Raw genomic sequence first — 17,563 nt, forward strand, 5'->3', positions numbered from 1 at the left:
CACACTTGATGTGGGATGAAGGTTCTACAGGCTTGCGTCCATTAACTATGATAACTTTGGAGTGGATAGAAAATGGAATGTTCACTAGGTAAGGTAAATACATTCGGAGGAAAAATATAGTTTCATCGGATAAAGTTTCTAATTTGATGGACGATATGATACCCTATATTATATTTTAAGTATTTCCCTTACTATGTTATATATCACCACACTTTTTGAGTACCCGTTTCGGGTCTTAGGGTATATTTTATTATTCCTTTTAGTATCTGTGATACGCCCCCACCCGCCCTCAGTTTCCACTTATTTTTCATGGTGTTTACCCTGATGCCTTCCGCCCATCATTTCCACTTTTCCCTGTCCTGTTTTTGTGTGCGCGACTGCGACTTTCACTCATGAATAGTTAAATCCGCCTGCCACCTCGCCCCAAACCAGCTCCCTACAGCATTCTCGGGGCTGCTTTCCATCTTTGCCATTTTTTATTAATGAAATCTCATGGCTCAATGAAGCGGAAACTCCCCTAAGCCAAGTTCAAGTGTCCTAGAAGGAGGCCAAGAAAAAGAGGCCAGCTCAGGCGTTAATGGGCCAGCTCAAGAGCCGGCCAACGTGTTTTCTTGTCGGCCATCAACTCGAGTTCGGCTCTTACTGATGTGGGCCGTTCTAGTTTGTTTCTGACTTGACCAGGATCTGTCAGCCGCTTGATTGCCCCTCGTATTCATAATCCCCGCCCATTAATAAGTCCCGCAAAGTGGCCCTGTTGGCAATCAGTGAGCGCCAAAGGCAATTTATCTAAGAGCTAATCAAAGCCGGTCTGGTAGGTTGGTCTGCCAATCCAATCCAATCCTTTCGACCGGCAATTAAAGCGAGCAGGGTGCAAATTAACTATGGCCAGGATGGCTGGATGGCTAGCTGGCTGGCTGGCTGGCATGGCATCAAATAGATTGAATAACCCTATGTCCATCGCCGCTCGAGGGATGTTATTCGGGTTCCTGACCGTCTGTATTTGCTTATTTGATGTGGATGTTGATGTGGATGCAAACATCCACAGACCGATGGACGCTGTTGTTAACCGCAGACGCATTTTTCCAACTACCACCGAAAATGAAAATCCAGTTTCCCCATTTCCCCATCTGCCGGCCCGGAGGCAACTGCTCCCGATGATTGCTGGCTCTGCGGTCCCATCGAGATTCCGCTGCTCCGCCAGTCAGTAGTCAGTCGACTTCATTATGGGAGTGCTCTATTCAATTACGTGGGTGAAGTGCGGCAGGATGTCTGGTGGATCGGGATATCTGGGTATTGGGGACCATCATATTTTATGGGCGCCATAAAGGTAGGGCTGCTTAAAGCCCAATTTATAACTGGTCCGATAAGGGAGCCACACGCACATGGCATTTATTCGAGGCATCGTGGCATCTCCGCCAGCGGTGGCTTGTAAATATTTAACCTGCAACTGCTGGAGCTCATATATCTTGGCCGCCCTGGCTGGTGAATCATTCACTTCGCGTTCGCTTTTGAATATTTAAGTCTGCCATTTGGCACTTTCCGTACCTTTTTATCTATGGCATTATTTATGCTCCGCGTTTAGAGCCGCGCTAGGTGTCTGGATGTCAGGGACCAGCGACATTTAAAAAAAAGTCCCAGAAGTATTCATTAAACTGGGTTAGGGTAGCAAAGGGTATTTCAAATTCATTTAACTTTGTCCCTAAGTACCTTACCTTTTTAAAAAATAAATGTAGCAAATTTAAAATTGTATCTAAAGGTATCTCTGCGTCTATTCCTCCAGAGCACCTAGCTTAATGTTTACCATTACTTTTATGTTTCTTTATAATTTTTCTTCCTTTTCGGGATGCAATAAATTTCATGGTGCCCTCGGTTCAGTGCTCCACTTTAGCCCCGCAGCATTGGCATCAATATGGGCGGCACAAACGTAATTTAATGGACTTTTAATCTATTTCTTTACTGCCACTGATCAAAGGACGAGCACAGGGCAGAGAGCAGGCGCTAAAAAATTTTAAAATGCTGGAATAAAAGGAAGAAAAATGTTGATGATGCGTGCTATGTGCCTGTGCCTTTCACTCAGTGTCTCATTTTTTTCGGGGCCAAGAAATTTCATTAGCTTTCTCTGGGAGACTTTAATTGCCTGTCAATGCTTTTTTGTGGCAGCGCATAAATCGATTTTTAAGTAGCTAAGCAAAAATATGCTAATCGCAACAAGGGCAGCAGCTATAAACGTGGCTGAAAAGTGTGCAAACGTGCTGGGGAAAAGTCCATCAAAATGTCTGTTCCGAAGGGGAGGAAAAACGATGAGTTGCGTCCACTTTGATGATGGAAAACTCCAGGGAAGGGGTGCAAGTTTTCACATTGTTTCCCGTAAATTGGGGCAAGAATGAGTTTCAACTTTGGACCCTGAAGTCACTTAAAAATATCCTTTTTCTTACAGTTGTGTTTTTGTAATCTCAAATGCAACTCTATGCTATTAAATGTAACACAAAGTCCTTAGCAATTTGATCGCATTTCCACTTCACCTAACAGCTTTATCCGCAAAAATTCAACAGAGAATAATAAAACGAGATGCCATAGACGAAATAAATTGATGTCAACGCCTGAAAGCAAATAAACCAGTGATAAACCATTGATTTGTATCTGCCTTCATTTCTGGTGACAGCTGACGGAACGCTCGAAAGTATGCTTTGGTTTTGTGGCCATGGAAATTGCGTATACGCCCGTTGGCATTTAGGGCATTTCGATTTTGATTTGTGGTAAAAATTCAAAGGCAGGCCAGAGTGGCCGGAGTTTATTTTTCCATCGCATTCAATTAATATTTCGAAACGGGCAGAAGGCAGCAACCGCATTTCCTAGGTTGCCAGTCTTCTTGTGTATGTTATATTCATAAATCATTCTCGCATAAATATTCGATGGTCTTTCTTGGAAATGTTGCATAAGTTTAAATACTTTTCGGCCGTGGGCGGAGGCCCTCTATGTTTGTGTTCGCATTTTCGTGCCTATTGAGGCATGAAATCCGAAGGCTCTCCGCCTCACCGCCCAGCATCCGGTCTTTGTGCCCTGTTATTGTTCCAGGGCGCTGGCAATATGTTTGCCTTATTTCACTTTGTGTTGACAGCAATGACCCACATGCATAAATCATAACTTGTTCGCTTTCACACACTCACACACCCTCCAGAACACGAACCCACACCAATAGATGTTCAAAATTCAGCAAGCTGCAGGGAAAATACATTGTTTCTGAGAAAAACCACTTTTCGTGGCAAATATTTTAAAAGTCAACCGAAACATTTGCCCTGATTCACAAAAATAAGAATTCTGGGGAAAAGCAAATATTAAATAATATTTATTATTGCGATACTTAATTTGAAATGGGGAAACTACATTGTCAGCTTACATTTTTTTGACAAATAAATACAAAATGGACCCTAAAGCGCATTTTAAAGAAATATTCACAGGAAAAATCAGCTTAAAATTAAAGTTAAAAAATCCATAAATGCTCATTATGATCAAACACTTCTATAACAGATATGTGAAGGCAGTAATTACTCATTGTTAAATTTAATTTAAAATGTATTATGGTACAAAATCGTTTAAAACGCCAGACATAGCAATTCACAAATTTATTGAAGCAAAACGGTAAAGAAGTTTTTCGAGAAAATAGCAAATAAAAAGCGTAAGAGACACTTATTGTGCTATGTCCCTCTTTGGTCCAGTATTTTGCGAAAAACATTTTAAAGACAATTGACATTTTCATGCGCTCCTAATTAAATAAAGTCAGAACGCTGGAAATTCAATTTGTTTTAGCACGAGAGCTTAGAAGCGTGGCCCGAAAAAGTCGATAAAAACATGGCCACTGTGGAAAGCTGTTTGTTTTTGGCAAATATTTTCGTGGCACACATATTCTAATCAAATAACCAGGGATCGCTTTGCCTCGCCCCAACTGGAGAAAAACGAGGACTCATTGTGCACAAAATTCAAATGCAATTTATTAAAGCGCAAATTAGCAGAGTGAGTCCTGGGAGTCAAGCGCTGACAGCGTTTGGGGAAATCAAAAACAAAAAAGAAAAGGAAACATGAATAAGCAACGAGAAAGCTTTCCACTTTTCACAAACACACATGCGGAATATGCAGACATATGTGCAGGGTCCTCTTTGCATATGCATATCTGAGTGGAGGGGCAAATTATGCATGCAAACAGGTCGAAGCAGCCGGGCCAGGACATCCAGACATCCATACAGGATCCAGGGTCCCAGCCAGGACCCTTGGCAATCCAACGCTTCAGTGCGCCTCAAAGTATGCAGCAGTTTTTAAGTGTATCTCGGTTTCGCCAGGAATTCGAGGCGTTTCCAATGGCAGCTGAATCGAATCCCCCAAGTGGTTGGACCTCCTGCAGATACGTGTCTTGTGAGTAGAACTCAATCGCTTGCAATGCGGGTCGAATCATAATTTCTTCCTGCTGCGGGGCTCTAACTCAACCCTTTTCAAAAGAAGAAAAATGAGCAGTGGCAAAAAAAGCGAGAACCAATCAAGACCAATCTCGACCAGTCGCACTTGTTTTCCAACCCATACCGCATAGCTGTCATGCCAGGAGAATTTAAAACGAGGGAAAGCGGGAGGCAGGAGGAAAAATGGTTTCACTTGGCAGCTGCATCGATGTCCTTGCCGAGGTCTGTGGCTCCGAAGAACACCAAACTGGGTCATTTTTGGCATAGTTGTTGGCGCGCTGCTTTATTGATTGCCAGCAGGAAAAATGACACCAGTCCAGCATACTGGACATGGATTATCTTGCTCCAGATTCGGGCTACAATCTGGTGCTACACATATTTCACGGACTGGTTTAGTGGTCTGGTGACAGGAGAACGCAGGAAAAAATGAAGGAAAACTTAAATCACTGGTGTTTTGAAATAGCTAGTAAAGGTGCCTAAAAGAATGCAGTAAAAAACAAAGAGACTTTTAAGCTTTTAAGGTTATAATGGTTTCTAAACCTGTCTTAAACAATGTCTCTTTTACGCTTATATTAAACTAAATACTTTGGTAGTTAGGATGGGAAACCTATTTTCTGGTTATAAAATGCGCTCTTATTTAACTGTGTAGTTATTTTACTCGTTAGTTACCTGGAGGCGTAATTCTGGTTCGAATCTGATATCCGATGACTTGACAGAAAATGTACTACCGATGCTGTTGCGCTGATTCCCGGCTCTTTTCGATTATCATAAGTCAATCGAGTATTGGCCCAACTAACCGCATACTTGTGGTCGTCTTTGCTGTCGACCTACCCCATCAGCTCCCCCGATGTATTAATGCTAATGCGACTGCAGTGTTATACAACACCTACTGACACGTCTTTGCGGTCGACTGAGCAGTTAAGTAGACACAAATACGAATTGTGTTTGCTTGTCAAGCGGTGGGAATATCACTTTGGAGGGGGAAAACCAAATAGTTTGTAACGCTTGGGCCCTAAAATGTGAAAATTATCACTGGGCTAATTCCCAACGAGCTTAAACTAGATTATTCTAGATGGTTCTAGTTGGGAAAGGGCTGTAGGTGACTACCGCAATTCAGCTGCCTTGAGATTATTATACGAATAAATTTTAATTTAATATATTTACCTTTAAGTCCTATAAAATGATCAAAGTGAAAGGCTTTTCATTCCACTTTCCTTTCAAGCAATTGTCCCAAGTCAAACAGGAAAGTTTTTGTGCCGCTCACTAAATCGCCTCGCATTTCTAATTACCGACTCATAATGCAAAGAAAAGCGGAAAATAGAAAAACGGAAGAGAAAGGCGGACAAAGCATAAAAAGTCAGCAAGGGGGAGAGCTGATTAAAATTTTGCAGCGACTGCAAATTAAAGTGAAAACATTTTGAGGGAGTCCTACGCTCGTATGTACGACTACATGGCAGAGGAGGCAAAGGACATGCAATGCCACAGGGCGCCAGGCGAAAAGTTGATCCTTTGCCCGGCCAACCAACCAGTTGGAGGAGGAAGCCGCACCCAGCCGGAGCCGAAGTAAAAATCCGGGGAGTGGGAAATAGAGCCAACCACATATAGGATAGACCGACCGCCCACATGCACGTCCAAGTTTAACGCAAATAAATTGCGCATTCAGAGCGAAATTAACACGGCTCAAAGGGGGAAAGCGGGAAAGTGGAAAAGCGGGAAAGCGGGAAAGCCAGGAGGAGGAGCAACTCAACTGGGTGGCACAGCCATAACGAAGCTTAAGCGCAAAAATATGTGGGGACCCAAAAAATAGATGGAAAAAATATATGCGGAAGGCAGCAGCAAATAAAAACGAAAGCCAAGTGGGCAATATGACTCGCTTTACTCGACTCAACTCGACTCGACTCTGTGTTTTTCCTCCGGTTTGCTTTTGCTTTTTGCTGGCATCAGCAGCAAAATGCAGACAGAAACAGGATGCAGGCGACTCCATAACTCACGGAGTCGGGCAAAACGCGCTGAGGATATCCGTTTTGGGCATTCCCATGATTGAGGTTGTCCTTCGTCCTCCGTCAGTCCCAAACTGCTCCTTCGTGTCGCTATTTTTGCCCTGCCTACTTGACTATGCATGGGCGGTGGATTGCGAGTGAAAACATGGCACAGAGAGAAAATGGTAGTACGATTCGAGTGATAAGTTGTCTAAATTAATATGTGAAAGCTCAATCACTTGTAAAAGTGTCTAAAAGTATGCTACACAAAATTTGACGTCTTTCGGAATCCTGCGGGCTTGTCGATTTTTGACACTTTTATAGGAGATTTGAAAACTTTTGTGATAATACATTTTCACCTTAAAGAATGTTTCTCTGAGTGCCTCAAAAGACGGGGAACTTCGCGTTTGGCATTTAAATTGACGTATTCCGATTTTCTGGTTACGGTCATGACTGTCATAAATGTGATAAGGGATGATATGCCTTGTTTCTGATCCCTGTGCAATCCCATCTCCCCCTCCATTAACCGTGGACTGACATTTGGGGCTGTCTGCTTTGTCTTAATTAATAAGTCAATAGCTTGAATGCTTGAGGCTGCTTACGCCGCCCAAACGATGGCAGCTGCTCTCCTCCATAATTTAGTTAATGCGCTCCTAAACTAGGGCCGCTGTCAGCCCCCAGTCCATTTGGACCATCCAGCCCCCCTTTTGCCAAAATCTCGGATGCTGAGATGCTCGAGTGCCCAACAAAGTGGGACAGATAGAAGCAATTTGCCTGCGACAAGGTGACAAAGGTGCGCGGCTTGAGCACAAGTGAATGGTAATGGCGGCCATAACAACGGCGGCTTCTTCGGGCCGTGTGGCAACGTAGATACCCTGAGGAAACCCTAATTGGATGTGAACGGGAAGGATTATCTGGGAGAACTATCTTCAATTTGCTGTTAACTGAGATAGGTGGTGTTACATGAATGGTTTGCTTGAAACATTTCATTTTAGGTCTTAAAAAACCATTAATAAAATGTGATTAGATGCAAAAATGTATTGGAACTTTTTAATGTTAAAGTTTTCGAATCTAGTCCTGACATCATATTTCATTGACAGGAAGATTGATAGGACTTCAATGTATCTTTTTTTTTAACGAAATCACTGCGAAGCCTCAAAGAAAACGACATTAGCTTTGTTGCCACTTTTCCAGGAAGTGTTGAAAAAGTGGCTGTAATGCTGCCGCTTAATTTCGTTATGAGCCCCATGCACATTTGCGCCATTTCGCAACATTTTCATAATGGCGTCACTTGCTGCAGGCAGACACGTGGGTAAATGTGCCAGGGAGCTGTGGATGGAGATGGTGATGTGGATGTGGATGTGCGTGTATGGCTGGATGACTGACAACATCGTTTGGCGGTTGAGTTTTTTATGCCAGCATCGTTGTGACAGCCAGCAGAGGCGGCAGCATCGCAAGCGGGCCTAATGGCGCAAATGTTCAATAAAGAGGCTTTTAACGTGCGCAGCCCTGCTCCTGGTCCTTTCGCCCTGCTCCATCCTGAACTAGACAGGAGGAGATGTCAGAATCTAGACGGGAGTGCTCAATCTGGGCCCATTCCGATGCCGCTGGTGTTTCGCTCTTTTAGTGGCCACTAGAACGCACTTTATGGCTCCGCACCTCACATGGAGTGAAAATGAAATGGCCATATTCATGCCCATTCGAGGACTGAATAATACATGGCGCCCGTAAAAGCCATGTTTATTGGAGGGAGCCCCAAATATATTTAGCTTGATTGGCACCATCCCCCGTTTTATTTGGCTACGCATTTCAGAAACAATTAATTTAGATCCGGACTGCAAAGCAGAAAAAATTGTTTGGAAAATAAACACTCGCATGGCCACACTTTCCTGCCTTGATTGATGTGCCCCCAGCACATGGTGCGGTTGGGATGGCTGTTCCATAACAAATAGATCTATATGTAGCTACATGAGTTCATTTTTAATTAAAAATTGCCTATGCGCGGATCCAATTCAATTCGTTCGAGAAGAGCAACACCAACAGCTTTATGACGCACATAAGAGTTGATAAGTGCAAATAAAGCGACGCAGTCGTAAAAAGAGTATTTCTAATAAAGAAATTTCAAAATCATACAGCTCACGGGGTCCACATGTACACATCCACATGTAAATGCCTTCACGCAGCAGAAGAAAGCTGGTGTCATTCAATTATTTTGCTATTAGTTGCTCGTGACACTCGACTTCACAAGGCATGCCCACACGTATAAGGCTCCCACTCTGGAAATGGGGTCCCAGCATCGGCTGTAGATCCCCAGCTCTCGTATCTCCACTGTGGAAGGCCCTTGTCAGTGGGTCCATGATTAATAAATGCGACACAAAGTCGACCGCAACATTACTGACACCTCCAGAAGGCCAACAGCCATCAAGGTGGGCCAAGTATGCTGTGGCTTTCCAACCCAGATCTGTTTTTGCGGGGTCTCAACCACAAGATGGAACTCACTTACGCCTAGAAATACACATACAGAAAATTTCTAGGGATATATAAACGATATATGGATGAGATATGCTATGTTACTTTAATCTCAATTAATGAAGGTTTTTACAGAGGGGATCTAAAATCGTTTATTAAGGCTACTGAAAGTATGCAATAAAAGAACTCAACTAAGCTGTTCCATACTTTTAGAAACCTTTATGATAGTATTCTTAAAATTAAGTGATTATGTGGCTCTCCTACTACTTATAACGGATATCCTTGAAATAAGGATTTACCTCATTATTTTTCAGTGTACATATGCAAACTTCATCATCGCACGCAGCTCTTTTGTCACAAACAGGTGAGACAACAAGTACACGTCGACATAACGTGTACTAACTTCTCTCGAGGGGCGAACTTGAGCCACAAAGAGCCAAGGATAAAATGATATATGCGCACATGCAAATACTTAAATTTTAAGAGCCTCAAAAGGGTATTGTGGTTTTCGCCGGCAATTAAGGAAAATGTAATTAAATTTACCTAAAAGGAAGCTAAAATAAAAGAGTGAAAGAGATAATTCAGAGAGTCATTAATTAATTGATATTAAATTGCTAGGGAACTCATTTAAATTCATGATGATTTTCAGCCCAAAAAGAATTCCTAATGCACAGAAAATATAGTTCACTGAAAGCCACCCTAAATGGCCCCATTTAACCCGCATCGTAAGGACCCCTTTTATCCCAGCAATCCCTTGTCAAATCCAATTAACTAAGATATTTATACGTCTTTATCGCTTACATTTACTTGCAGATTGAGGAAACCCATTGGCCAGCAGTCCCACATTCAATCAAGCGCAAATTGGTTCAACTTGCACAAAAGGGCACATTTCGGCCTTGCAAATTCCAATCTTGAAACTAAATGACGCCTGTGTCTGAAACGGAAACCGAAACCCTGCTGCCAAATACCGCAACGCTGGACGCCAGACGACGGCCACAAATTAGCCAGCCAGCCGTAGATTTGCAAGTCTAAGGAGTAGCCCAGGAGCCAAGTGAAAAGCAGAAAGGATCCCTGTGCAAAGGAGCCAGCCAAGGTCAAACACGGGAACCACATCAAAGGGGAAGGACCAACCAGCCAGTGCGACTGCGACTATTTTTTCGAGAGCGCCAAAGGATTCATTAAAAAACCGCCAACCTGGAACTAATGGAATTAGAGAATATTGTGGCCAATACGGTCTACTTGAAAGCGAGAGAAGGTAAGTGGCTTTATTTTCTGAGCAAGTGAATACTTAAATATTTGAGTGCCGAATTTGTTTCACCATGTGCACAAGGGACAAGTTGGCAATTACAGTCGTAATTTATGTAAATAAGGAAAGAGCATATAACAGATTGGTATGCTTTTTAAAGATTAGGGAATCATTTTAGCAAGAGACAAACTGAACTTGTTTTTAGGTCAGAATAAACAGAATGTCTTAAACAAGCCAAGCGAAGTGTTGAAAGTTCAATAACTTTGGAAAATATGTTATAAAAGAATTTAAGTGAATTCTTTTCAGCTGCTATAGCAGCATCTTCTCCACCATCAAATTCCACTAGACAGACTTTTTTTTGGCAGGCACGTGCTGAAGTGCTCTGTGCTGTCACCTTGTCATCGATTTTTGCCGCCCCACCTGCCGCATTGCAGCGTGGTCTGTTTAATTGTATGGATTGAAGTTGGGCTCGAATTTTGCCTTCGAAAAAGGGGAGGCTGCGGGATGTGAGGGCTGTCCGGGCCGATGTTGTCCTCGCTGGGCGTTCTGCCTGGTCCTGGGCTTTATCTAAAGTTAATGAAGCGTTAAATGTTTGCGCTCCAGCAACTTATTCATTTTCATGCTCCATGGTGCCGGGCTTTAAGTGCTCTATTGGGCGGACGCACCCGCAGATACACTTCAGTTCGTTATCGAGGTCACACTTCAATTGCAGGGCCCACCACCACCGAGCCACCTACCAAGTTCACTGTCATCTTGGAAAACTCGCCCACCATCGAGTTTTCCTCGCTCGCTGCTGTTTGTTGGCGCCATTGTTCTGTTTATTTACAGCAGAGTCAACTTTGGCGATTAGGTTGTGGGAAATTTATGCAAAGTTATGCATTAGCCGGCGGAGGAGAGGGGCTTGTGCAAAGGTCACCTTCAGTGTCGGCATCTTGCAACATCCCCAACATGTTGCATGTGCCCCACCAGCCACCAACCAGCCGTATCGTATCCTTTTGCATGCGGCCCAATCAAATATTTCATTTTAAATGTTATTTATTTTATTGCCGTCTGCCTGATAGTAAAAGCCGGTTCCCGCTCCCCTTCGCTCAGCAAAAAGTATCTGGCAGATACTTTGGTTCGTTTGGTTTCGGGCCGCCTCAACAGATTTAAATGACAGAAACGTGCGCAAAATTTCAATTTGTAGTAATGTAATATTTTAGAGCAGAGCGGAATGGCAATGGGCTATAGAAGCTAGAAGCTAGGATGAGCATACACATTTGCAATACATTTTACGAGTCAAAAAGTGAATTTGTCTTTTGGGGAAGCATGGGGGAAGGAGGGTTGAGATGTCTTGAAATGAAGTCGCGCCTCCAACTGCCGCCGGCAACGAGATGAGGAAAAATCCATTGCCATAAAGTTTTTCCAGCCCTATTCTTCTCTCTCCGGAAAAGTTCTGGTCTTTTCCGTCTTCCCGTCATATTTTCTGGCCGGCAAAGTTATTGCTGAATTTTATTCTCCTCGCCAGCTGAAGTATGCAAAAGCAAATGCAAATGGAGAAAGCAGGGATGATTGTTCGCGTCGGGAGAATACGTTTCTTTAGTCACTCATTTACAAAGACTTATTGCTGTCGGATTGGTGGCATGAGAACTCTGAGATCTGCAGGAGATTTAAGGGCTTACTGGATGCGTTTTCATTTCGCAAGAATACGTACCCAATAACTGCCGTATGACTTATGCGACTGAACTTTTGAACGAGATTACTGTTTCTCTAGAGTAAGTTACCATATCCTTTTACCAATAATGCTGCATTTCGTTTTAATTAGTCCCTTATTTAAGGTAAACCAACCCAAATCTCATTAAACCAAGCACTTAATTATGGGCTGTCCATCACACGACTGTCCTAGACTAGCAATTGTTTTACCAGATTGCCATGTGGGCGCTCACACGATTAATTTGACACTGGGATATCATTTCCGATGACCCCAAACGAGTACGCAAGTCAAGTAGAAGTCATTGCCTGTCAAAGTTGGTCTGCAAAAGCAATTCTCCCGTATCAGTTGTCAGATTGTCGCTCGTCGATGCTATCGGCAGCACGTATGTTTGAATATTTATATATATGGGATCCAATCGGATGGGGATCACAGGGGTCTGGGGTCGGATGTTGGGGTCTTGAGCGACCTACGTCACTCAGCGGAAGCAGTGCGTCACAAAACGCTGGCTTATCGCTGGACTCTGGTGGTTTGCTGGTTGTTGGTGGTGCAAGTGGTGCGATAGTGGTGCTGCGGCCGCATTCCGTGATTGCTGGCTCATCCAATGGCTGAAAGGCCACGCCCCTTGGACAGAAACAACAAAAACAGCTGCTCTATAAAGTTGTTTTGGCTAATTGAATGCGTTCCTTAATGACTGCAAATGCCAAACTCGTCTTCCTTTGTGCTGGCATTAGGGAAAATTATGTTTGCATTCTGAGCTGGTCTGTTATTTCTCCTCTTCTGCTAGTTTTTCCTTTCTTTTTTTCCTCTTCGTGGCATTAAAATGACGTCGCATTAAAGTGGTTTTGCGGTGGTCGAGGGCAGTCGGGAGTCGGGGGAAAAACGTCGCCATCGCCGCATAAATTTCTCCCTAATGCCCGGTCATAATGCTGATTATACCAAGAGGCAGACGTTGAAATTCAGAAGACTTCTCTTGAAGTCCGAATGAAGTGAGAAATTTAATTTGGTCCCAGCTCAAAAGTTTGCCGCTGCACTCTAGTTATCAGCTGGACCAAGTGCCATAAAGAGCGGAATTTACAGTGCGATAGCGAATTAGAATTAGAATCCCACAACTAAAAGTGAACAATTAAAGCAGGGACTCAGAAGCTTATCGCCGAACTAAGAAACAGCAGCCGCAACTTGTTTGGCGGTGTCTTTTGATGTCGCAAATCCATTTATGGCTAACATTTAGGGGGAATCACGATCTTGCGTTCTTAATAGAGTAGATGATTCAAGAGTGTTTTGCACTTGGAGACGTTTCTTCCTAAAATGGGAAAATGTTTTTCGTTTATGTCAAAAACATGTTAGTCTTCAACTCTCCTTCTAATCTCCTTCTGTTTATGATTTCCCGCAATCATAATGGTATATTACAGTACATTCTAGCACTTCTGTGTTGATAGCTTTAGGCATCCTCAAATTTCTTTGTCATTACTTCCTGGAAATACCAAGAAAATTCGGATCCTTTTCTCGGTATTTCGTAGTACTTGTTTGTTTCTGGGAGCGACAGGTGCCGCTGCCAAGTGGAAAAGCAGTTCATTGACCGTTGGCCAAGTAAACAAGTGAGTGGGCACAAAACACAGCAGAGAAACACGCGAATTCGTTCCAAGTGGTCCCCAGTGGCAGTTCTCTTTATCGGGCGGGTCTAACAAGCCCCAGTTATGTTGTATGTATGCTAAGCAGTTAAAAATCTAGATGTTAATTATCGCACGCAAACCTGGGGCCACTAGAATGTGGAGTATAGAGTAGGCAGCTCTGGCCGTTGGGCAGCTCATCAAACCCACAATCTCTGGCAGCAGGATGACGGACGTCCTCCTGGTGCCGAAAGGGGGAAGCCACTCGATGGGCTTGGATGCGGTCTGTGGCTGTGTGTCTTTTGTGCCCTTTGGTCTTCGGTCTGTGCCCTTTGCTCCATCTGCATTTGCAGCACGTACCACCCACATCCCCGGGAACCAACTTATCACGCCGAAGCTGTATCTGGGCGAGGAAGCCCTCTCTCTTTGTTGGTAATTGCAATCAAAACGATTGTTGTTTGGCAAATTGAAGACACATTGATTGTTGCCACGCACCACACTCGCCCTAATTGTATATGTAAAGTGCCACAAATAACGATCTGCTGCAAAGTACATGGGGCGTGCATTAACTCCCTGAAAGTAATGCCAGATATCCGAGCACTGAACATTTCCGCTGACGGGTAAAAACAATATTCATTAACACTTTGACGCGTATAAGTAATATGCGAACGATGATGCAGATAAAGAAGGGAAGTCTTGGGTGATCGACTGTAAGGGTACCTCATCATATACAATATTTACTTCGGAATATTTATAAAATAAAGAAGAATATTTTTAAAAATGTGTTTCAAGCAGGAGTTTTATAAATGTAGTTTTTTTCACAACTAACCGAATAATTGGTTTAAGCAATTATAGATTGGTCTTACAACAAAGGTATTTGTTTGTATGCCCCTTTATATAATCCCGAAGGATCTAGAAACCATTCATCCTGTCCTGTTTTCGGTATATATTCTTTATTGCCACCTTTATTTGCCATTTTAAAAGCTTATTCCTTGTCACTAAAACCAATACTCCAAAGCTGTTGAATGGTTTTGGAAAGCAATTATCCTGGCAAATTAAATTCATTACCAGACAACAAAGCCTGGCGCACTGAAAGGTGTAAGCCTCTTGGGCTGGCACTGCTAACAATGCCCGTAGAAGACTGCGCCTCGATAGTTGTTTATTATTTGCCTTGTTGACAAAGGAAACTGATATCTTTTGTGCCGATCAGAATTTCAATTATTGGGGATTAAAAGGTGAGGTGGCCGTTTGCAGTGATGGGAAAGCGAATATACCCGTCCGTCGGCGAACTCACATGATGCAAACAAATCTAGCCCAGAGAGCTCCATGTTTATACGATGTCTGTTTCTGCTTGATTTTTTTTTGTTTTTTTGCACTGCCGCTGTGGGAATTCAAGAGATTGCTTTTGAAAAACCGGTAGCTGCTGCCGGGGGAGTCGTGAAACACAGATACTCAGATGCCCAGATACACAGATACAAACTGTTTTTGACGTAGGCAAACAGCAATAATCAGAACGGCAAAAGCAATAATAAGAAATAACATCGAAACGTCGACCCCCGACGTTCGAGAATCGAATCGCTGTATTAAGTGACGCGCTGCTGCGTCAGCAAATGAATATTTAATCGGAATATTTAATCGTTTTGTCGATGGTCCGTATACGTAATATGCGAAATATGAGTATTCAAATCAATTTTTTGGCGGAGCATTAGTCTTCGTCTTGCGTTCCTTTTGCTTTCCCTCTTAATTGATTGAAATGGATATTTATGATTGTGCATTGTCTTCAAATTGATTGAGTTTTATGCCCAGCTTTTTTGCCTTTTCGATGCCATCAAGTTTGGAATCCCATTAAGCCACCGCGGGGAATCCCCGACCTCATTAGTCGATTTCGTGGTTCTTCAGTTGTGAAAGTACTCCGATTACGATTAGAACCTACCCACTCAACCCCCTTCTTGCCACACGAACATCTATGCCGTAATGTTGTATGCATTGTGTGGGGAACCGCAGAGCAAAATGCGGCAGGTGGCAGGTGGTGACCCAGTATCGCAGCCGTGTGACCCTAACATGCTTAAAAATGCATGCACTAATGACCGCAGAGACGACAGGTTCATGTAAACACACGAGTGCCGTCCTGCGACATCATTTGTCCCTTCGCCCTGGCAGAATGGTGGCCGATGGTCAGCGGGGCGTATGATTAATGTTTTAAAATTTCATGCGGGAAATGACCGGAACTGGAAATAATTTAATCACCAAGCTGGGGACTAGAAATCGATATGGGCTAGCCGCCGGGGGACTTTCGTCAGCCCAACGAACTTAATTAAATAACAAAAAGTTGCCCTTCTCATCTTTTTTTGATGCCTTTATTAATAAAGGTCGTTCCTGATTCCTGATTGATTGTCAATCACTATTTCAAGACCTTCCTTAATTTAAGCATATGAATATAAATGTATTTTCGATGCTCGTGTCAAACCCAAAATGCTTCCAACCTATCGCATTTTAAATATAATTTATTATACGTCTATATAGAGACCCGCATGTGTACGCTGTTTTACCTGTATCTTTTGAGCTCGGCACACGCGTCTGCTCGGTGGTTTGGGGGGCGTGCGGATTATATACAAAATAAATTGGAATCTATTCACTTTGGCTGTCGGCTATGCCCAAAATAAAAATGAAAAGCAAAGAAGCCGCCGGCGGCAGCAGCTCAACAGCTGCCCACTGGCAGGCGACACAGATCGACAAACAGTGGGACTTGTATAGTATGTAGTGGATATAGACGAATATGGCCGATAAGCAAGGCGACTTAAGCGCCATTAGCCTGCCACGAGCCCACGTCGGCGTCCAGTGGATTCGGGACCATAAAGCAAATTTATTGATTGTTTTGACAATTAGTTTTTTATACTGTGCATTATTTATATGGGGTCGAGATGGGAGGAACAAAGGCCCGGCCAAATTCCAGGCAAAATGTGCTTTCACTTATATTTGCCTACGCTCCTCCCCCGGCTCGCCTCAGCTCTAATTTATTTTTATTATGTTGGATTCTTGTTTTAATTTGTGAAAAGGGGGTGTGGGGCTGCAACAAGCGTGCCAGACTCATAAATTAAAAGCATCCAAAGTCAAAAAGTGATGGGAGTTGCGAGGGATTTTCATGTAGCTGTGGGCGGGGTAGCTATCCAGCTATCCCGCTATCCAGATTGTGATTAATTTGTCGGCAGGGCAACGCGACGTATGCGCAATGCACGCAAATGCCAGTCGACAGACAGCAAGTCTGGGATTCGGATTGAAATTGGGATGGCTGCTCTTCTGGTCAAAACAAGCAGATCCCGAGGATAACTCGCCTATTTGTCTTTGTTAGGCGGAATGGGGAAAGGACCTTCCTTATGATTGATGTCCTCATGGCGCAGTGCGTGTTGCCTGCCTTTAGGCGTTGTCGCCTGCCATTTTACGAGGCAGCTCGGGGAACAATGCCAGAAGTGAGCCACTGAGCTTCGACTGCGTTAAATAAAACGAAACACCCATAGTTTGCAGATGGGAGGGGAGGAGTTCCTCCTTGACACCTCCTCAAAGGCCCAGCGTTTTATGTCCTGGCATAAAAAAGGAGCTCGTGCAGAGGCGGAACTTGGCATATTTTATGCTGGCGTCTGCCATGAAAACGTAAGTGTCGCAGTGAAAATTTCTGCTGATGAAAGCCAAGTGAGTTATATTTAGGTGGCACACTGGGCCGAGTCGAGTGATGCGAAATCGATAAATATTTATTGGGCTTACTTTACGATTATGCCTAAAGGTGAGCCATAAAAAGAGATTTGCCGGGATTCATTTCTGATTAAACTAAAATATTTGAATGCACAGGGGACGAAAGCTCACGCGACCACTGTGCTCATGGAAGTGGATCTCCTGTTGCTTTGCTGCTTCTTCCGCTGACAACGTGTCGTATGCGCAATTTCGCCATATAAATGACAGCATTTCAGGTTTATGGCAGTTTGCGACTCTCCCGCGCGCCTCGCATATCAATTTCAATTCAATTTCTGACAGCATACAACGCATCCATTATCCATTGAGCCGGTGCAGCAGCGGCAACTTAAATTTCTAAAATGCAGCCAGCCCGGCTCTTTACACTTCATTGGTTG

At 43.5% G+C, this 17,563-nt stretch overlaps 1 protein-coding gene across 2 annotated transcripts in view; it reads left to right on the forward strand.

The window, feature by feature from the left end:
• Positions 1 to 17,563, forward strand: part of Gprk2 (G protein-coupled receptor kinase 2) — a 51,480-nt gene that overhangs the window by 15,451 nt on the left and 18,466 nt on the right. For both annotated transcript variants that reach the window (XM_017075819.4, XM_036819685.3), the window contains one exon: positions 9,710 to 10,151. In XM_017075819.4, coding sequence (XP_016931308.1) covers positions 10,100 to 10,151 — 52 coding nt within the window. In that variant the 5' untranslated portion in view covers positions 9,710 to 10,099. The remainder of the gene's footprint in view (positions 1 to 9,709; positions 10,152 to 17,563) is intronic.

Source organism: Drosophila suzukii, chromosome 3 (assembly GCF_043229965.1).
Source record: "Drosophila suzukii chromosome 3, CBGP_Dsuzu_IsoJpt1.0, whole genome shotgun sequence".
Lineage (NCBI taxonomy): Eukaryota > Metazoa > Arthropoda > Insecta > Diptera > Drosophilidae > Drosophila > Drosophila suzukii.